Raw genomic sequence first — 21385 nt, 5'->3', positions numbered from 1 at the left:
CATGGTGATTGGCCCGTGGTCTGTTCACGCATGTGATTGGCCCATGTGATTGGACCATGGTGATTGGACCATGGGGATCGGCCCGGCATTCGCGCTGCACTGATCCAACAAATGAATGCCTGGTCTAAGCTGAGCCTCGACAGCAGGACCCGGTCCATCATCTTCAGTGGAGATCTGCGCAAATCCACGCAACGTCTGCAGCGTCTGTAACGTCCCTCTTCAGTCAGCTTGTCCCACACGTGTCGCAGCAGTGAAAGCAGAGCAGGTGGGTCACATTCCTTACTATCTATCTATCTATGAAATATAAGATTTAACTGTTTAAACGGTGAGTTCGTATGGTCGTAAGTAACGTTAGCATACTGATAGACAGCTAAGCCAGTAGCTATCTACTATACCCTGTCTTTTAAAGTGCTCCTAACAGCTAGCTAGCTAATGTAGCTCAGAAATGGGTTGTGATATCTGACGTGAGCTGATTGTGCCAGTATGCTCTGAGCTGGTTTGGGGATGAGCGAGGTGATAATAATGTGATCTGTGTTTCTCTGTGATGGCTTGCTGGACAAGTTAGCTTGCAAGTTAATGGTTGGACTTCAATGGGTTTAAATGTGTCGGCCACGTAACCAAATACCCCGGGATAACTAACTTCACCCTAGAGAAGATTTGAGTATGTTTTGTTAAAGTGTACTGAGCTGGATTTGAGAAGTGAGCTGGTTTATTTTCAGTTTCCCGCCATGTCATTTCCGCGAGTGTCACATTATAACATGTTTGTGAAATGTACTACAGGCACGTCGATGTTGGTTCCAGTTACAGATAGATAGAGGGCAATAGCCTCATCTGCCCCCTGCAATAGCCTCCCTCTCTCATCTGCCCCCTGCAATAGCCTCCCTCTCTCATCTGCCCCCTGCAATAGCCTCCCTCTCTCATCTGCCCCCTGCAATAGCCTCCCTCTCTCATCTGCCCCCTGCAATAGCCTCCCTCTCTCATCTGCCCCCTCCATTGATTGCTGCAAGTCTTGAGCGTTTGGACCCTCCTGATGTTGTCATGTTGTTCCTAGTGCTGTGTTTGTTGATGTGGGTGTTTTTGTTTTTTCTTTGTCTTTTTTATTTGTGATTTTTATTGTGGTTTTACCGCCTACGTTGGTCAACATGAGTTGTTTTTAAATGTGCTTTGGAAATAGGCTAAAGGGACTAGTAGCCACAACGTATCTGTTCTCATTTAAATTGGGACTGGCAAGCACCAACTCCAATGCTACACACACACACACACACACACACACACACACCTAGCCACCGGTATCCAATACCTGATATTCTCCCCTTCTTTGTGTCTAGGTTTAGGTTTCACATGCCAGTATGAAGTATATTCTTGTCACTGGAGGTGTCATATCGGGCATCGGCAAAGGCATCATCGCCAGCAGCGTGGGCACCATCCTCAAGTCATGTGGTCTGCACGTCACCGCCATCAAGATCGACCCTTACATCAACATCGATGCCGGAACCTTCTCGCCCTATGAACACGGTGAGTGGTCCGGTCCGGTCGACGTCCTTCCCTGGGTTATGTGACGCGTGACATCGGGCTGTCCAGGTGACTCTCTTATCTCCTCTCCTGTCCAGGGGAGGTGTTTGTTCTGGACGACGGCGGCGAGGTGGACCTGGACCTGGGGAACTACGAGCGCTTCCTGGACATCCGGCTGACCAGAGACAACAACCTGACCACCGGCAAGATCTACCAGTCGGTCATCAACAAGGAGAGGAGGGGGGACTACCTGGGCAAGACGGTGCAGGGTGAGAGGACGCTCTGGAGGGGGCCGGGGGGTCAGAGGTCAGAGAAGGGGTGGGGTGCTGCCTGGGCAAGACGGTGCAGGGTGAGAGGACGCTCTGGAGGGGGTGGGGGTCAGGGGTCGGAGAAGGGGTGGGGTGCTGCCTGGGCAAGACGGTGCAGGGTGAGAGGACGCTCTGGAGGGGGTGGGGGTCAGGGGTCGGAGAAGGGGTGGGGTGCTGCCTGGGCAAGACGGTGCAGGGTGAGAGGACGCTCTGGAGGGGGCCGGGGGGTCAGAGGTCAGAGAAGGGGTGGGGTGCTGTCTGGGCAAGACGGTGCAGGGTGAGAGGACGCTCTGGAGGGGGTGGGGGTCAGGGGTCGGAGAAGGGGTGGGGTGCTGCCTGGGCAAGACGGTGCAGGGTGAGAGGACGCTCTGGAGGGGGTGGGGGTCAGGGGTCGGAGAAGGGGTGGGGTGCTGCCTGGGCAAGACGGTGCAGGGTGAGAGGACGCTCTGGAGGGGGTGGGGGTCAGGGGTCGGAGAAGGGGTGGGTGCGGTGCTGCCTGGGCAAGACTGCAGGGTCAGAGAACGCTCTTCCAGGCAAGAGCGCATCGGGGGTGGTGCCTCGGGCGACCAAACGGGAATACATTTTTTGGAGGGAAACAGAAGAACGGGGCGGTGGTTCGCTATCCAATTAAAGCGCTTGTTTTGGTCGTCTTGGTAACAGGTTTAATAAGGTGTCCTACAGTGTGGCGAACGTGACACAGGGAAAAGCACCCGAAGGTCTCGTAAACCTCGGAGAGCTTGACGCGATGCGTGACGCCGGCCTCGCCGTAGTCTGTGTGCCCCTACGAGTCGACTCTGACCCCCCCCCTCCTCCTCTCTGCCCCCCTCCCCCCTCAGTGGTGCCCCACATCACAGACGCCATCCAGGAGTGGGTGATGAAGCAGGCCACGGTCTCCGTCGACGAAGACGGGGTGGAGCCTCAAGTCTGCGTCATCGAGGTGGGAGGAGCCGACGGCGGTCTGATCACGGCGGTCATCGTCATGTGGTTTTCTTTAAAGATATAGTTTAACGGCATTTCTGCTTTATTAGGATAGGACAGTGTAGGAGAGAGAGAGAGAGAGAAAAGGTGAGAGAGAGAGAGACATGCAGCAAAGGGGCGTGGGCCGGATTCGAACCCGCGGCGCTGCGGTAAGGACTAGCCTTTACACGGTACGCGCCCCAGCCCACCGAGCTACCGGGGCGCTCATCTGGTTTTTCTAAGAGCGGCATCACGGCAAGAAAGTCTGTCAGGACAGTAAAAAGGGAACGTAATATAACATGGTGACGATGGGGTCACCGCGCTCGTGTTCTGTCCGCAGCTGGGCGGCACGGTGGGAGACATCGAGAGCATGCCCTTCATCGAGGCCTTCCGCCAGTTCCAGTTCAAGGTCAAGCGGGAGAACTTCTGTAACATCCACGTCAGCCTGGTTCCTCAGGTAGGGAACAACGCCTCTGACCCTCTACTGCTCTGACCCTCTACTGCTCTGACCCTCTACTGCTCTGACCCTCTACTACTCTGACCCTCTACTGCTCTGACCCTCTACTGCTCTGACCCACCCTCTACTGCTCTGACCCACTACTGACCCTCTACTGCTCTGACCCTCTACTGACCCTCTACTGACCCTCTACTGCTCTGACCCTCTACTGCTCTGACCCACTACTGCTCTGACCCTCTACTGACCCACTACTGCTCTGACCCTCTACTGCTCTGACCCTCTACTGACCCTCTACTGCTCTGACCCACTACTGACCCACTACTGCTCTGACCCTCTACTGCTCTGACCCTCTACTGCTCTGACCCTCTACTGCTCTGACCCTCTACTGCTCTGACCCACTACTGCTCTGACCCTCTACTGCTCTGACCCTCTACTGCTCTGACCCACTACTGCTCTGACCCTCTACTGACCCTCTACTGACCCTCTACTGCTCTGACCCTCTACTGCTCTGACCCTCTACTGCTCTGACCCTCTACTGACCCTCTACTGCTCTGACCCTCTACTGCTCTGACCCTCTACTGCTCTGACCCTCTACTGACCCTCTACTGACCCTCTACTGCTCTGACCCTCTACTGCTCTGACCCTCTACTGCTCTGACCCTCTACTGACCCTCTACTGCTCTGACCCTCTACTGCTCTGACCCTCTACTGCTCTGGCCCTCTACTGCCCTCTACTGCTCTGACCCTCTACTGCTCTGCTCTGACCCTCTACTGCTCTGACCCTCTACTGCTCTGCTCTGACCCTCTACTGCTCTGACCCACTACTGCTCTGACGCTCTACTGCTCTGACCCTCTACTGCTTCAGACTTGCCGCTCATTCAGCTTTTCACCTTTGGAACAGCAGTTCACTTCAAAAGTGAAACAAGTCATGTCTGTTTCATTTTCTGTGTGACTATTTACATGACTGAGTGACTGAGTGAGTGAGTGAGTGACTGAGTGAGTGAGCGAGCCGTAAACCTTTTATTTCCTTGTTTCATTCTTCCTCGTGTTTGTGAACCTGATCATGAGACTGAGGTCTGTCAGAGACTGACTCACTCTCCTTATCTCTCCCCCTCTCTCTCTCTCCCTCTCCTTCTCCCTCTCTCTCTCCTTATCTCTCCCCCTCTCTCTATCCCTCTCCTTCTCCCTCTCTCTCTCCTTATCTCTCCCTATCTCTCTCTCTATCCCTCTCCTTCTCCCTCTCTCTCCCTTCCTCTCTCCCTCCCTCTCTCTCTCTCTCTCTCTCTCCCTCTCTCTTTCTCTCTGTCCCTTCCTCTCTTTCCCTCTCTCTCCCCCCTCTCTCTCCCTCCCCCTCTCTCCCTCTGTCTCTTTCTCTCCCTCCCTCTTTCCCTCTCCCCCCCACTATCTCTCTCCCTCCCCCTCTCTCTCCCTCCCTCCCTCTCTCTCTCTCCCTCTCTCCTTCCCTCTTTCCCTCTCTCCCTCCCTCCCTCTCTCCCTCCCTCTCTCTCTCTCTCTCTCTCTCTCTCTCTCTCTCTCCCTCTCTCCCCCCCCAGCCCACTGCCACAGGTGAGCAGAAGACCAAGCCCACCCAGAACAGTGTGAGGGAGCTGAGGGGGCTGGGCTTGTCTCCAGACCTGGTGAGACCACAATCAGGATGATGATCATGTCCTCGCTGGGCTTGAGACCACAATCATGATGATGATCATGTCCTCGCTGGGCTTTCCAACCGGGTCAAATAGGTTTTGCAACTCCCAATATTGACTGCATGACAACTCACTGAAGTCAGCTGACTTTGTCTCAAATGTGAAAATATTGAAATGCTGAATCAATAATACCGTGCTTGCATATCCTTTTCCTAAATAGTTTTTTTTTGTAACATACATCAAATTCTGAGGAATATATTGCATCCTTTTTCTATATCTGCACTCTCTGTCCTGTGGTAGACAGCACTCGGGGTTTGGGGGTTAATTTTGATGAGGTTAATGTTAGTTTTACTTTGTCTATTTAGCAATAAGTTTAATGATTCTTGGATTTTGCCTATTATTTGCTTGATTATGCAAAATTATATTTTTTCTATTTGACTTTCCCTACTTGACTTACATGAGCTTAGTGTTTTCTTCACTCTAATATTATATTCCCAACACGGTGTAACGATGTGGCCATGTCATGTTAATCTGTGTGTGTGTGTGTGTGTGTGTGTGTGTGTGTGTGTGTGTGTGTGTGTGTGTGTGTGTCCATGTTCTCAGATCATGTGTCGCTGCGCTACACCTCTGGACAACGCTGTGAAGGAGAAGATCTCCATGTTCTGTCACGTTGAGCCCACTCAGGTAGGAGCTCTCTCTCTGTCTCCCTCTCTCCCTCTCTCTCTCTCTCTCTCTGTCTCCCTCTCTCTGTCTCTCGCTCTCTCTCTGTCTCTGTCTCCCTCTCTCCCTCTCTCTCTCTCTCTCTCTCTCTCTCTGTCTCCCTCTCTCTCTCTCGCTCTCTCTCTCTCTCTCTCTCTCTCTGTCTCTGTCTCCCTCTCTCTCTCTCTCTCTCTCTCTCTCTCTCTCTCTCTCTCTCTCTCTCTCTCATACACTCTCTGTCTCCCTCTCTCCCTCTCTCTCTCTCTCTCTCTCTCTCTCTCTCATACACTCTGTCTCTCTCTCTCATACACACTCTCTCTCATACTCTCTCTCTCTCTCTCTCTCTCTCTCTCTCATACACTCTCTGTCTCTCTCTCTCTCACACACTCTCTGTCTCTCTCTCTCATACACTCTCTCTCTCTCATACACACTCTCTCTCTCTCTCTCTCTCTCTCTCTCTCTCTCTCTCTCATACACACACTCTCTCTCTCTCTCTCATACACACACTCTCTCTCTCTCTCTCTCTCATACACACACTCTCTCTCTCTCTCATACACACACTCTCTCTCTCTCTCTCTCTCTCTGAAGGAACTGCTGCGTCCTTGCGTCACTAATGAGACACCTACCTACCGAGCCATAGTTGATTCAATACTCTCTCTCTCTCTCTCTCTCTCTCTCTCATACACACACTCTCTCATACACTCTCTCTCTCTCTCTCCCCCCCCCCCCCCCCCCCAGGTGATCTGTGTTCATGACGTGTCGTCGGTGTACAGGGTGCCTCTTCTCCTGGAGGAGCAGGGCGTGGTGGGCTTCTTCAGCCACCGTCTGGAGCTGCCCATCGAGGCCCGGGGCAGGAAGATGCTCACCAAGTGGAAGGAGATGTCCGACAGGTCAGCCCCTCCGCCTGGCGCACGCCAGGGATTGTGGGAGCTGTAGTTTTTGTAGTCTGTCTTTCTTGGATGGCTAAATCCTCAATGTACAGCACGTAGTGTTGCCCGGAATCAAAAAATCGTAAATATTTAACTGAATTTAACAAGCCCTGATTAATCCCAGAGGGGACACATGTTTGTCTTCAGCTGTGAACAAGCGTACACGAGACAAAAAGGCCATTTTTAGCGGGGCAGTCCAGGGGGAGGGGCCTACTGTAGACGCTGGTCAGCGAGGCCTCGGGCGGGACTGAGCGCGTGTGTTTGGTCCCAGGTCTGACCGGCTGCTGGAGCACGTGTCCATCGCCCTGGTGGGGAAGTACACCAAGCTCACCGACTCCTACGCCTCGGTCATCAAAGCCCTGGAGCACTCCGCCCTCGCCATCAACCACAAACTAGAGGTCAAGGTAGGAATCCTCGACTTGCAACGCGCTTGTTTTTGCGAACGCGCTCTACGTACGCACGGGCCGCTTAACCGCTCTGCCGGACATGGGTTCGATTAGAGTCGAAGATAAAAAATGGATTTCCTTCATCGTAAGGCCTTCTGAGTCCTAAACTTGAATTGATTTCCTGGCAAATAATCACCCAGCGGAACACTCACTGTCATGCGTCTCTCCTCCCTCCCCTCCTCTCTCCTCCTCTTCCTCCCTCCTCCTCCTCCCTCCTCCTCCTTCCTCCCCTCCTCTCTCCTCCTCTTCCCTCCCTCCCTCCCTCTCTCCTCCTCTTCCTCCATCCTCCCTCCTCCTCCCTCCTCCCCTCCTCCCTCCCTCCTCCTCCTTCTCCTCATCCCTCCCCTCCTCCTCCTCCTCCCTCCCTCCACCTCCTCCTCCCTCATCAGTACATCGACTCAGCGGACCTGGAGGCCAGCAGCCTGCAGGAGGAGCCTGTGAAGTACCACGAGGCCTGGCAGAAGCTCTGCAGCGCCGAGTGAGTGTCCGGCACGCCACGGCAACACGCCACGGCAGAACGCCCCGGCAGAACGCCGGCCACGTCTGTCCACTTTCAAACGCCGCCCTTTTATATTATATCAAACTTTTATTGTATATTGAGATTTTCCCCGTGGTGTGTGGCGCTGGTTCTACGCACACGCCCGGGCGGATGGCGCTCATTTAATTTGTGGCGTCGGCGGAAACGCAGTTTTCTGTTTTCCGATTAATGACTGATGCACCACTGGTGGTGAGCCACCGGGGGGCGCAGCGTTGAGCACACGGCTGGAACAGTGTGTCCCTGTCTGTGACGTCATCCCCGATGGTACCCTGATGAATGCGGATACGCTTCGCATGCTAATGCTTTTGTTAAGAATGCTGAACCCAAGCAGACTAGAACCGGTTCCAAAAGGTCTCAGAACAAAGGTGGGTCATGAGGCTACAGACATGAAACCCAGCTGATATCACATGAAAACACAGCTGATATCACATGAAAACCCAGCTGATATCACATGAAAACCCAGCTGATATCACATGAAAACACAGCTGATATCACATGAAAACACAGCTGATATCACATGAAAACACAGCTGATATCACATGAAAACACAGCTGATATCACATTCAGCTACAGTGCTGTCAAAACTGCTGTAGCCTAAGAGCCCCTGCTAGTTATATTATCTAATCCTGTTCACTAGCTAACTGAACAGGTCACTGGAACTGGGTTCAGTGTGTGAACCAGGACTGCATGTCTCTGCTCTGGGGTTTCATGTGTGTCCTGATGGTAGCGTGTTGATACCAGGAGGTTTAAGGTTGGAGCGCGGAGGTTTAAGGTTGGAGCGCGTGTGTGTGTGCGTGTGTGTGTGCGTGCGTCCGTCCGTCCTGACAGTGGCGTGTTGATACCAGGAGGTTTAAGGTTGGAGCGCGGAGGTTTAAGGTTGGAGCGCGCGTGTGTGTGTGTGTGTGCGTGCGTGCGTGTGTGTGCGTGCATGCGTCCGTCCGTCCTGACAGTGGCGTGTTGGTACCAGGAGGTTTAAGGTTGGAGCTGATGTGTGTGTGTGTGTGTGTGTGTGTGTGTGTCCTGACAGTGGCGTGTTGGTACCAGGAGGTTTAAGGTTGGAGCTGATGTGTGTGTGTGTGTGTGTGTGTGTCTGACAGTGGCGTGTTGGTACCAGGAGGTTTAAGGTTGGAGCTGATGTGTGTGTGTGTGTGTGTGTGTCCTGACAGTGGCGTGTTGGTACCAGGAGGTTTCGGCGTGCGGGGAACAGAGGGGAAGATCCACGCTATCAGCTGGGCCAGGAAACAGAAGAAGCCCTTCCTGGGTAAGCAGGGCGCGGCCGTGGCTCAGGAGGTCAAGCGGGTCGTCCAATGATCGTAGGGTCGGCGGTACGAATCCCGCCTCCTCCTGACGACGTTGAAGTGTCCTTGGGCAAGACACTGAACCCCGAAGTGCTCCCAATGAGCAGGCTAGCACCTTGCATGGCAGCTGCCACCATTGGTGTGTGAATGTGTGTGTGAATGGGTGGATGAGAGGCCTTCATTGTAACATGGAAAGCACTTTGGATTAGGGGTGGGAGAAATTGCATATTTTCCTTTCCGGCATAACAGCCATATTTCTTCCGGTTAACCGGTTACCCGTTGAGCAATTTGCGTTAATTAATGAGACTAAAATAGGCCTAACGTTACCTGGGTTTTGATACAGGCAACTTTGCGAAAAGCATGAGAGGTGCACTTATAGAAATTCATACTATCAATGATAATAATGTGACAAAAACACCACGATGAAGAGAGAAACACGCTTTAATAAACAAGCGCTGCTGTAGCACCAAAGCTGTAGGCTACAGATACAAAAACGGACACGGAGACACTGCATTGTGCATTCAGAAAATTATGGCCCATATATCAGAAGTTGTCGACTCGAAAAAATCACGGACACAAGTCAAACAGAAGTGTTGATCATTGGTGATTAAGTTGAAAGGGAGAGACTATCTGGGCACTTAACACTGACACTGAACACCAAAAGCCAAGTCAGAAACCTAGGTGTCGTGTTCGATTCCCATCTTAATTTTGAGGCCCATATTAAGAATGTGACAAGGACATCTTTTTTTATCGACCGACACTGAAAGACTAATGCATGCTTTTATCAGCAGCCGAATGGATTACTGTAACACTGAAAAGTAAGGGCCCTAGAATGGTTCCATCTATAACTACGTGTCAATCTGATACCTTATGCAAATCGTATCTAGAATAACTCCAATTTTGAACACAATCCACAGACTACAGCTATTAGGATGGCGTCACTTTCATGAAACCTCATGTGTAGCATACCGTTGTGCGATATCGTGTTGTTTTTTGTGCAGGGGTGTGTTTGGGCATGCAGCTGGCGGTGTGTGAGTTCGCACGCAATGTTCTCGGCTGGCAAGGTGAGTTCACGACCGTCCCGGTGCCCTGGAGGAATCACTTTGATGTTCATTCCTGAAGATGTTGCATAATTCAACAAGGATAGAATACTTTAGTCAACATCAGCTAAACTGATCTAAAAAAAAAAAAAACATATCTAATGCAGTGAATGTGTGTGTGGTTTCAGATGCCAACTCGACAGAATTTGACCCCGATTCAAAACACCCAGTGGTGAGTATGCCATGCTACTATATCTACCCAGGCCAAGCCAGCCTGTCCTATTCTCCTGCTACATCCTGGTCCTTCTCTGACAGGTGATTGACATGCCGGAACACAACCCCGGGCAGATGGGCGGGACTATGAGGCTGGGGAAGAGACGCACCATCTTCAAATCCAACACCAGCGTTCTGAGTGAGTGCTGGTTTGAATCACCCGTACAGAGACTGGCCCACAGGATGCTCCTGGGCTTCGTTATATGATCCACTCAAATATCATATTAGAGACTACAGGGATAGCCAACACATAATGGCCTAACATGTAGACAACTTCTCTGTAACTATTTGTGCACTCTCCTGTTAGTCATGTCTCTCTTATGAAGTATCTAGCCCATGTTTACTGCTCTGTATATGTTCTTAGCCAATAGACAAACATTTTCCAGGATCTTGCTCGATCGTCTTGTTGAGAGGGGTCAGGGAAGAATTTTTACAGCTCACTCTTCTGGCCCCCGGGTGAAACTGTTTTTTTGCTTCCCTCTGGAATATGTAGGGGTGGGACCTATGCCCCCCCCTCCCATTGCTCTCTGTAAAGCACATTGTGTTGCCACTGTGTATGAAATGCGCTATACAAATAAAGTTTGATTTGATGGATTCTATGATTTTCTCTCTCTCACTCAGGAAAGCTCTATGGAGACGCAGATTACGTGGACGAGAGACACAGACATCGCTTTGAGGTACTGGGCAGAGAGAGTGACCTGTCTGCGCTTAGACTCGCTCTTTTAGTTTGGAACTGCTGGCGAAACTGGTGACCTATGGAAGTGTGACTGGACTAAATGTCCGTCCTGTGTCCCTCTCCCAGGTGAACCCGGAGCTGAAGCATCATTTTGAGGAGAAGGGCTTCCATTTTGTGGGCCAGGATGTGGAGGGAGAGAGGATGGAGATCATCGAGCTGGACGGTAAGATCGCTTGTCATTCTTGGATGGTTTCTAATAAGGAATTGGTCAATAAAAACACTATCTGACGGTCTGATGGTCTGCCTGTCTGTCTGCCCCTCTCTGTCTGTCTGCCTGTCTGCCCCTCTCTGTCTGTCTGTCTGTCTGCCCCTCTGTCTGTCTGTCTGCCTGTCTCTGTCTGCCCCTCTGTCTGTCTGTCTGCCTGTCTGCCCCTCTGTCTGCCTGTCTCTGTCTGTCTGCCTGTCTCTGTCTGCCTGTCTGTCTGTCTGCCTGTCTCTGTCTGCCCCTCTGTCTGTCTGTCTGCCTGTCTCTGTCTGTCTGTCTGCCTGTCTCTGTCTGCCTGTCTGTCTGTCGGCCTGTCTGCCCCTCTGTCTGCCTGTCTGTCTGCCCCTCTGTCTGTCTGTCTTCCCCTCTGCCTGCCTGTCTTCCCCTCTGCCTGCCTGTCTGCCCCTCTGTCTGCCTGTCTGTCTGCCTGCCCCTCTGTCTGTCTGTCTGTCTGCCTGCCCCTCTGTCTGTCTGTCTGCCTGTCTGTCTGCCTGTCTGTCTGCCCCTCTGTCTGTCTGCCCCTCTGTCTGTCTGCCCCTCTGTCTGTCTGTCTGTCTGTCTCAGACCATGGTTACTTTGTGGGGGTGCAGTACCACCCAGAGTTCACCTCCAGACCCATCAAGCCGTCTCCTCCGTACTTCGGCCTCCTGCTGGCGGCTGCTGGGAAGCTGCCCAGCTACCTGCTCAAGGGCTGCCGGCTGTCGCCACGGTAACGCCTCACCAACCGCCCTGTTCCCCGTTTCACACGTTTATGATCGTATCTAAAACGAAACAATGTACTGGAATAAGAACCAGTCAGAAAAGCAATATTTGTGTGTGCGAGCGAGCGAGTGCGAGAGAGTGCAAGAGAGTGTAATGTGTGTGTGTGTGCGCGCGTGTGAGAGAGAGAGAGAGAGATGTATTGAATGATGACTGTTGATTTGGGTAAACGTGACCACCCTCTCCCTCCCTCCCCTCCCTCCCTCCGTTCTCAGAGACACCTACAGCGACCGCAGCGGCAGCAGCTCTCCCGACTCTGACATCTCCGAGATGAAGTTCCCCCCCGGCTCCTAGGGAACGCCAGTGAGGAAGTTCCCCCCCGGCTCCTAGGGAACGCCAGTGAGGAAGTTCCCCCCCGGCTCCTAGGGAACGCCAGTGAGGAGGTTCCCCACCGGCTCCTAGGGAACGCCAGTGAGGAGGTTCCCCACCGGCTCCTAGGGAACGCCAGTGAGGAAGTTCCCCCCCGGCTCCTAGGGAACGCCAGTGAGGAGGTTCCCCCCCGGCTCCTAGGGAACGTCGGTCCCAGACACCCTCCTGCCCGCTCACGCCCGTCCACCTCTCCTGTATGAACTCAACCTCAACACACCGGCCTCTCATCCTCCTGACCCCAGTTACCCCTTCAGATGAATGGTACGGCCCACCCCGCACCGAGGTTACATCTAGAAGAAATCGTTGCCTGACAAAATCTTGACATGGTAGTAGTAGGCACACAAAAACAAAATGGACTCCTCAGACATGTAACGGTTGATTGCTACAATGAATTGCAATAGGTAGCAAACCTTCACTCCTCTCTCCTTCTGGATATGCCTTTATATGAAGATGAAGGGAGACTGGGGGGGTAAGAGACACAGGGGTGTGATGTCTGGGATTGGTCCAACCTGGAGGGAATATTTTGTTATCAAAATATAATGTAAACAAAGTATTCTGACGACTCTCTTTCAGAGAAAGCCATGTTGGAGATACAGTATTTAAAGAATGATTCACCAATGAGTTGGGAAGGTTGAGGAATTATGGCAATATGACGAGTTATCTTGATTTTATTTCAGTGCTTTTTAAGGTTTGCGATGCCTGTTGTATGTTTATATGCTAAGTGGTGTGTCTGTAAATATAAATACATTTAAATACATGTATCTATGGTTTTGAGATGGGCATTCATGCCAATGCACTGCCGATATTCAGAGAAGCTGAACTGTATTCATGTTACTCTTGTTTTACTTCATCTTTCACTGTATTGTATGGTGTGTACATGCAAGTTATCAAAGGAAAAAAGTTTCAGATTGAGACGAATTGAATAAACCTTAATGATATCAAAAATGTGCCTTTTGATATGTAGTGGTGGGTGTGATCATTATGCTATCTGAAAGAGAGATGACTCCTTTTTTCATCTAGGTTAGAGATTTTGTCTCGAGTGGTTTTGACTGGAATCAGTTTGAACTCTGATGACAATTTGTCTTTAAAATTTGTCATTATTAGGGGTGTAACGACACGCACTCACGATACACAATGTTGGGTTCACAATGTTGATATGATTTTTTTTTTTTTTTTTTTACAAAACGAATGATGAATATATGACTGGGAAAATAGTATTTTATTAGAAAGACAAAATGCAAAACAATGCTGTTTGCCCTATAGTTCCAATTTGTAATGTTTTAGAACGATATCAGGACAATCTAATCTAATATTGATCTAATACAATCACTTATCTGCATTCTCTCATCTTTTTCAGTGATTTGTTTGAACAGACGAGGGTGTGAGTTAGTAGGTGATGGTGGTTTATTTGCAGCCAGTCCTACAATAACACATCAAATTTGTACAGCACTTTTCTGGGTACCCAAAGTCGCTTTACACAAGTAAAAAAAAAAAGCGTGAAACGTTTTTCACCTTGACGATGCATATCGTCAGGTTTTTATATTGTGAGATCTTGTGGCACGATGTATTGTTACACCCCTAGTCGTTAGTAAAGCGTTATAACTCCCACACACTGCCTTCTTCACTTCACTTTAAGTTAAAGGGACCACGACAAGTTTATTTTTGGTTACGAAACAGTCTCATTTTAATGTGGGTGAATCTACATTACCCACACTTGTTTATGTGTCCATTTTAGACAAATGTCGTTTCTTGCATGTAGTTTATTTAGGGGCCAAGCACAAAGTGCGAAGCCCCTATTGTAATTGATGGTATTATTATTCTTTCATCTGCCATTGAAGTCAATGGCAGCCTATAGAACTGATTGGTCGCTTTTCATGAAAATTTGCATGATGGTAGAGGATCATGTGATGAGGCAATGGAGCAAGTCTCGCATCGATTGGCCAATAGGGGGCGCAATAGCAGGCCACTGAAATTGCGAACTTTGAACAGGCATAGCTCATGCCCTGTTTGACGTAGAGTCATGAAACTTTGCATACCAATGTATCTCCTCACAATTAACAAATTTGAGAAGAACCTATAACTTCCGGTTATGTACATTTTCTGGAATTTTGCATTTTTTGAAAAACGCTTAAAATCTCTCCTAGACATTTTCACCGATTCACATGACACTTGGTAGACAGAATCTAGGGACCAATATCTAAAGTTCTGATTCGGCATTTTTTGAAAAGTTGAATAAAACTGAAACTATGATCCAATGAAGATTGCAGAGGGCGTGGCTTTTCACATGAAGTGGTATAATTTCTGAAAGTTTGTACAAAACACCACAAATATTTGCTAGCGTATCCGCACATATACCCCAAGGCTACCCCTGCATTATTGGCCCGATCAACTCAAATGGGGGCGCTAGAGAGCTAATTTCCTGTTTAGGCCTAACCGCTACGCCGATTTTTCCATAACTTGGTACAGTAGTGCCAGAGTATATCCTAAGGTAAGTTGAGAAATATGCAGCAAATTGGCCACGGGGTGGCGCTATAACAAGCCAAAATGCTTAAAAGTCTAAAACGCAATTGATTGCTGTAGCGCCCCCTGTGGCCAGATGGGGCTCATTTTGCTTGTATGCATAGGTGATGGCATGCTCTACAATTTACTAATGGACACAAAATCGTCAGATTAAAGTATGATGTCGATATAAGGGTCAAAGACCCTTTAGGTTAAAATTTTAAAATAAACTTAAAGATTACTTGCATACATTCTTTTCTGACAACCTGCCCTAAAAAGTTGTGGGTTTAATTCATTTCGAGAGAATTATTGAGTAAAAATGGCAAAAATGTCTAAGTGGGTTAACCATAAAAACAGTACAGAAAATTTCAAATTGCTCAAAAGTGCTGAAAGTAAAAAAACTAACAAAAAAAACAAACAAACATATAAACTAGTTTGGCATAATCTTACATAATAACTATTTTAAAGTTAATAAAAGAAGTGGAACGATATTGTTCTGGATATTATAAATAATCCAGGGAATCATGTCAGTCAGGTCCACTTACATAAGATGGGTTCCCAAACTCCATCAATGTGGGCCTCCCCTCTGAAAACAGTGACACACTGCCCCCACACGGCCCCTCCAACCCCCGAAATGTGTCCATTTTGCAAGGCAGCGTTAGCTAGCCCATAACGTTACACAGCTAAGTTGGCTCGGTGGCACCTGTTGCTAGTTAACGTTATGACGTTTTCGCACAATACATGCGGGGGGAGGATCTCTCTACAAATTTTGTATATATCTCTCCCATTATTTATCTTGATTTTCTGACCTTTAAAATCACGTTTAATATTTATAAAAACCATAGAAAATTCAACAAATTTTTTTTTTTTTTCTTCCTTCTAACCATCCCTCCCCGCCTCCCCTGAATTTCTTTGGGGCCCCCCAGGGGAGGCCCGCCTCACAGTTTGGGAATGCCTGATCTAGATGGTGTAACCACCATATAAGGATGTTGTTGTTGTTTTTTTACAAGAAGACAATTTTGGTGGGAAATGTATCACAGAGAAGGACCCCTCTCTGCTCTTCATGGTTGCATGTCAAGGTTAGTAACTCTCTTAGAAATATTGAGATAATTTGACATTTTAGGGTATGGTCAGGTATGATTAGGTTTACATGTCAAATGGTGTAACCAGTGGAAATTGGTGTAAACAGTGAAAAACATTGATTATTGATCTTTATCATAAAACTAGCTAGCTTTCATGGGTGTCCATGTAAATGCCTGACAAATTTGATTTTTAATGTAAATGTCAAATGGTGTAACCAGTTACACCATTTGACTCAAATATGACTCCTATTTGACCTATGTAATTACCTCGTCGGTGGCCATCGTTCCGTCTTCAAAACACCTGGCTCAGGTAGCTAAGGTTTACGACGCGGGGAGGCTCATGGGAAATGTGGTCTTTTGGGGTCGGAAAACACTTCCGCTTCCCGAAACTCCTCGTAGGGCATTTAATGGTTACAACGTTTCGGTCGTCTGACCATCAGCTTGTCTTACTCCCCCTAGTGGTCAACAGTCTGAACTTCATCAGATTTTCTTACTCCCCCTAGTGGTCAACAGTCTGAACTTCATCAGGTTGTCTTACTCCCCCTAGTGGTCAACAGTCTGAACTTCATCAGGTTGTCTTACTCCCCCTAGTGGTCAACAGTCTGAACTTCATCAGATTTTCTTACTCCCCCTAGTGGTCAACAGTCTTACGTTCCCAACTCAGACCCCAACAAACGTCTCAGGTCAGGTGATAGCTGACATGTTAGCTGATAAGCGTGATTGGTAGTGACTGTTTTGGTTCAAAGTCCGTACGTATTTAAGTCCTCTGAGTCCGAATTCAGATTCCAATGCATGTATGATTCTGAACACAGGTACCCGTGTCCTGCATTGCACAACTTCCTGTTTGTGCCCTCACTCTGGTTAGGTTGTTGCTCTATGACATTTTATATATAAGTATGGAGGGCCTGTAGTAGCTGTGGTACAAACCATGCGTGTGTACAGAATAGTTCAACACCGAGGTCACTGTGTAAACACTCCTATCTTCACTTCCACGTCTTTGGGCTCAAGCTCAAACTGCATTATGGATTGTCAAAGTACATATTGTTGAGAAGCTATGAAACATGCCCAGCGTGTGGTGGATTTGTGTGTTTGCTATTTGGAAAGTCTACTATGTAAAGTAAGTCAAATATAGTGTAGCCGCCCGCAGGGAAGGTTCTAGCGTGTTCTGGAAGAACAGATCCTTTTGGTTTCTGCTTTTCTTCTCTGGCTGAGGTGTCGGTGAGTCACAGGGATTTTCCTCAGGGTCAAATCAAATGTCAAATAAAATGTACTGCATTGTGTACCACTTCCCCTGAGAGAGACACCGGCTCTTTGACTGCATTAGCAGCAGAATCTGAGGAAATATCAGTCCCACAAAAAGACATAAACCCAGTTTGACCTCTGTGGTACATATAGCTGGACCGCTTCCAACAAACAGCAGTTGGTATTCAGCCCTTCCTAGTCTGTCCTGGGAGAGTTTGTGTTGCATTGTTGTCAACTTCCCCTTTAGATGAGCCGTACTGTGGCGGTATACAGTGCGCTACGGCGTACGGTTCACTAGACAGCAGGAGCTGTGGAGCGTGAACCCTGCCCTACTGGTTATGATCGCTTTATGACACATCACACTGGACGGTGACAGCAGGATACACAAGAATTTTCTCGATAGGGTGCTACTGAACACACACGCCCTTCCTCTCCTCCCTCCCTCCCTCCCTCCCTCCCTCCCCTCCTCAGACAGAGACAACTTCCTCCCTCTCTCTCTCTTTCCCCTGTACACCCCCCCCTCTCTCTCTCTCTCTCTCCCTCTTCCCTTGCTCTTACACACCCTCTCTTTGTCAAGTATCAACAGGCAAGGTTAATCTTTGTGAGTCTCCACCCATCTACTGAGAACACACACACACACACACACACACAGCTTCCAGTATTACTCAAGATCAGCAGCACGGATGAGGAAGGCACAAACGACAAGTCAAGGAACTCTACGCCGCGTGGAACGGACATTCTTCTACATGTGAATTCTCTGAGCGCCTGCCCCCGGTATCTGGGACTATCCGACACACACTCTCCGGAAAATAGGCTTGAGCTGCAGGTGAACAATGTGAGGGCGTCGGTCGTGGGCTCAGGCTACGCGCTGGATTTATGAGGAGTGGCTCGCCTGCCATTTCTCCACAGTGGGAGCGTGTGGGAACCAGCCTCTCCTCATTGGGCTCTCCGAAGTGGGGAGCTCTCTCCTCTCTACGCCTCCCGTAAGTGTGTACGTCGCTCCGCCCGTCTATACCTCCGTCTCCAGCCGTTCAACCTGCTCTGTACTCTCCTCCCACCTCCACGCCCGAGGATCTCTCCATCTCGTCTCCGTCTCTTCACCGTCCCCTCGGTCTTCTCCTCCCTTGACCTCCTGCGCTCCCCTCCACCTCTCCCTCCATCTTTCCATCTCTCCATCATCAGTCTGCATCTCTCCATCATCAGTCTGTATCTCTTCATCATCAGTCTGTATCTCCATCATCAGTCTGTATCTCTCCATCATCAGTCTGTATCTCTCCATCATCAGTCTGCATCTCTCCATCATCAGTCTGCATCTCTCTATCATCAGTCTGCATCTGCCCTCTCTCCACACCTCCGTCTCCCTCCATCTCTACGGTGCCCCCCCCCCCCCCTCCCCTCTGTCCATCCAGGTCATCATGGACCCGTCTCAGTGGCTGTACCAGTTCAGGATCATCATGCTGGGGGACTCGACGGTGGGCAAGTCGTCGCTGCTGAAGCGCTACACGGAGGACATGTTCCTGGAGAGCATCAACCAGACGGTGGGCGTGGACTTCTACGTCCACTTCCACGAGGTGGTGCCCGGCGTCAGGGTCAAGATCCAGTTCTGGGACACGGCCGGTCAGGAGAGGTTCAGGTGAGCGTCAGGGTCAAGATCCAGTTCTGGGACACGGCCGGTCAGGAGAGGTTCAGGTGAGCGTCGGGGCCGCCTCAACATGACTACTCGATCGAACCGTGTCACCGACCGTCACGCTGTTCAACAATAACAGTACGTCATCCGATCGTGTGAGGTTTGCGCTCGGTTGACGATACCGTTGCTTTTGGTTGCCGCATAAAACTTGTCTTTGAGTGAATTGAAAATTTCACATCACGATTATAGTGACCAAAATTATCACGGTTATCAGTAGTATCGTGGTATGGTTCAAATGTGCTGAAAATGTTCAAAAACTACTGATACACACTGAAATCACTTCACCACGTTTTGTATTGAAAACCACGAATAAAAGTAGCAGCACAATGCACTTTTTGTTTGCCAAAACTTTAAAGTAAGGCATCTTGGAGACTGTTTCCAACTCTAGTTGATGCTGGACAGTATTTCCAGTGAGTTTTTTCATTATTGTCCAAACCCGTGAGATGGGAACTGAAGAGGCAGGATCGGAACACAGAGGACAGGTGAAGAGTTTTCCCAGGAGAGTTCAAACCTCAGATCAAATCAGCATCACACAGAGGCCATGCAAAAGTTAGCAGCTGTAACCATGGTACTACAGAGGTAACCTGACCCCTTAATTTGGGTACGAGACTATTCACCCAAATGTGCCTTAAGGTACATTCTGAGAACACAATGGATGAAATGCATTAGTGAGGAACGTGAGATCCTCCACCTCCTGACTGCATGTTCTGTAATGTACACCTGGGCTGAGCTGTTCTGTACTCGGCAAAATGAACGACACGATGTACAGAAAAACACACCTCTCTGTGGAAAGAACTATTCTCAGAACATAACATGGCAATAGTTACGGAACCTTCCAGAATGTGCTCCGGCCTGGGCTTGTTTGTGTTCGCCTCCCGCCATCTTGTTTCTGATCCACCCCGACGATCCTCTATGAGTCACCTAGGCTAAGCTCAATCAAACAACGTTCTCCTCAGACACACTGAAGAACAGTTTATCTGGCTAAATCTTACATTTGGCAGATTGATATTTTGGTGACGGCTTTTCAAGGAGCAAGCAATCCCTGAAGGACTTATCAATGATTATGTAATTTACTTTAAGTGGTCTCTGTTTGCTGTGACTTGGGGACACTTTCCTGAATTGGTTGTGTGCTGTAAAAACTGGCCTTGTGAAATGTCATTTAATGTGCACATTAGGAATGGAAATCTACAGTATATAGGCTAAGCCTAGTCCTACTAGGTAACTGAGAGAACTTGGCCACGTCGTCCTGACTCCTGTACTAAAACTCAGGTCATGACACCCACACAGCTTCCTGTTATTCTCATTGATCAGTAACACGGTGTCTTCCTTCTCCTTGTCTGTATGTCTGACTTTCTGTCTTTCTCTCCCTCCCCCTCTCTCCTCCCTCCATCTCTCTCCCCATCCTTCTCTCTCTCTCTCTCTGTCCTCTTCCCCATCTCTCTGTCTCATCTCCTTACATCTCTCTCTCCTCCCTCCATCTCTCTCTCCTCTCCCCCCATCTCTCTCTCTCTCTCTGTCCCCTCCCTCCATCTCTCTCTCTCTCTCTCTCTCTCTGTCCTCTTCCCCATCTCTCTGTCTCATCTCCTTACATCTCTCTCTCCTCCCTCCATCTCTCTCTCCTCTCCCCCCATCTCTCTCTCTCTCTCTGTCCCCTCCCTCCATCTCTCTCTCTCTCTCTCTCTGTCTCCTCTCCCCATCTCTCTCACTCTCTCTCTCTCTCTGTCCCCTCCCTCCATCTCTCTCTCAGGTCAGTGACCAGGTCCTACTATCGTAACTCCGTTGGCGGCCTCCTGGTCTTCGACCTGACCAACCGCGCCTCCTTCGAGCACGTGCGGGAGTGGCACGCCGAGGTGTGCGAGCGCGTGCGGCCCCACGCCGTGCTCTTCGTCCTGGTGGGCCACAAGAGCGACCGGCCCCGGGGAGCGGGAGGTGGCCCGCGAGGAGGCCCAGGTGCTGGCCGGTCAGCTGGGCATGTCGTACGTCGAGGCCTCGGCCAAGACGGGCCAGCGGGTGGCGGAAACCTTCGAGCTGCTGGCGCGCGAGGTCTACCAGGGCCTGCTGAGCGGCGAGGTGGAGCTGCGCGAGGGCTGGGACGGCGTCAAGTGCTCCGCCCCGCTGCTGAAACCCGGGGTTCAGAGGGGCAGCGGCGCGCCGGCCGAGAGCGGAAAGAAGTGCTGCTGACCTGGCAGGCCCGCCGAACGCGCCTCTCTCACAGAACCGGGATCTTCCGGACCGGGCGTGGTGGCTGTGTGCGGACGCTCTGGAGCGCCTCTCGGACCGCGTGACGAGACGAGCTCTGCTCTTTCAAATCTGACATCGTCAGGGGCATCTTCGTTGTCACTGGTTATCTTGATCTTTAGCTATCAGGGTTAAAAAGATGGACAGAGCAATGTTGTGATTCATAAAAAACATGTTCCTGTAATGTACAAATACTTTTGGATGAAGTTTGCCTGAATATAAGAGAAGGGTCTAATTGGAATATAATATAGTTGTTTCCCAATGTTCTGTTATAAAGGTATCCTGCTGACTACGGGTTGCAATGGACACTCATTCTGACTCCTCCACTACTTGTCATCCATATTGTTGTAGCCTACTATTCCCTTGGATGATGAACTGTCATGGTGGTGTTGTGTGTGTGTGAACCAAGACAAATTGAGTGTCCTAATGACGAGAGTGAACGTCGAGTACAATAAAGACTCAACCAAAC

General features: G+C 49.7%; 2 protein-coding genes across 3 annotated transcripts; both read left to right on the top strand.

Moving 5' to 3' along the window:
- Positions 1–210: 210 nt before the first annotated feature.
- On the top strand, positions 211–13101 carry ctps1b (CTP synthase 1b). Of its 2 annotated transcripts, XM_084463147.1 has the most exons (18): positions 211–265; positions 1329–1515; positions 1611–1781; positions 2657–2757; positions 3118–3234; positions 4787–4870; positions 5480–5560; positions 6314–6465; positions 6776–6908; positions 7340–7428; positions 8655–8749; positions 9788–9850; positions 10015–10058; positions 10142–10238; positions 10721–10776; positions 10902–10998; positions 11605–11749; positions 12015–13101. In XM_084463147.1, the coding sequence occupies exons 2-18, from the start codon at positions 1350–1352 to the stop codon at positions 12091–12093; spliced, it is 1770 nt and encodes a 589-aa protein (XP_084319273.1). In that variant the 5' UTR covers positions 211–265; positions 1329–1349; the 3' UTR covers positions 12094–13101. The 2 variants fall into 2 exon arrangements, with proteins under 2 accessions (XP_084319273.1, XP_084319274.1); XM_084463148.1 differs by lacking the exons at positions 211–265; positions 1329–1515; positions 1611–1781 and adding an exon at positions 2240–2253.
- A 4781-nt stretch (positions 13102–17882) lies between these two features.
- rab42b (RAB42, member RAS oncogene family) lies at positions 17883–20859 on the top strand (the record flags this gene model as incomplete). The annotated part of the gene is given in 4 exon segments (XM_084463150.1): positions 17883–17974; positions 18401–18624; positions 20426–20597; positions 20599–20859. Coding segments are annotated over 3 exon segments (651 nt in total). The 5' UTR covers positions 17883–17974; positions 18401–18406.
- Positions 20860–21385: the final 526 nt, after the last annotated feature.

The sequence above is a fragment of the Borostomias antarcticus genome, assembly GCF_949987555.1.
Source record: "Borostomias antarcticus genome assembly, contig: scaffold_184, whole genome shotgun sequence".
NCBI classification, from domain to species: domain Eukaryota; kingdom Metazoa; phylum Chordata; class Actinopteri; order Stomiiformes; family Stomiidae; genus Borostomias; species Borostomias antarcticus.
The sequence above is the reverse complement of the archived record's forward strand: the minus strand, read 5'-3'. Positions and strand labels throughout refer to the sequence as shown.

Excerpts from the sequence above, each read along its gene's own strand:
- ctps1b (XM_084463147.1), top strand. The coding sequence starts at position 1,350 with ATGAAGTATATTCTTGTCACTGGAGGTGTCATATCGGGCATCGGCAAA. Across the intron at positions 4,871-5,479 it reads TGGGCTTGTCTCCAGACCTG|ATCATGTGTCGCTGCGCTAC; the intron begins GTGAGACCACAA and ends CCATGTTCTCAG. Across the intron at positions 10,059-10,141 it reads CCGATTCAAAACACCCAGTG|GTGATTGACATGCCGGAACA; the intron begins GTGAGTATGCCA and ends CTTCTCTGACAG.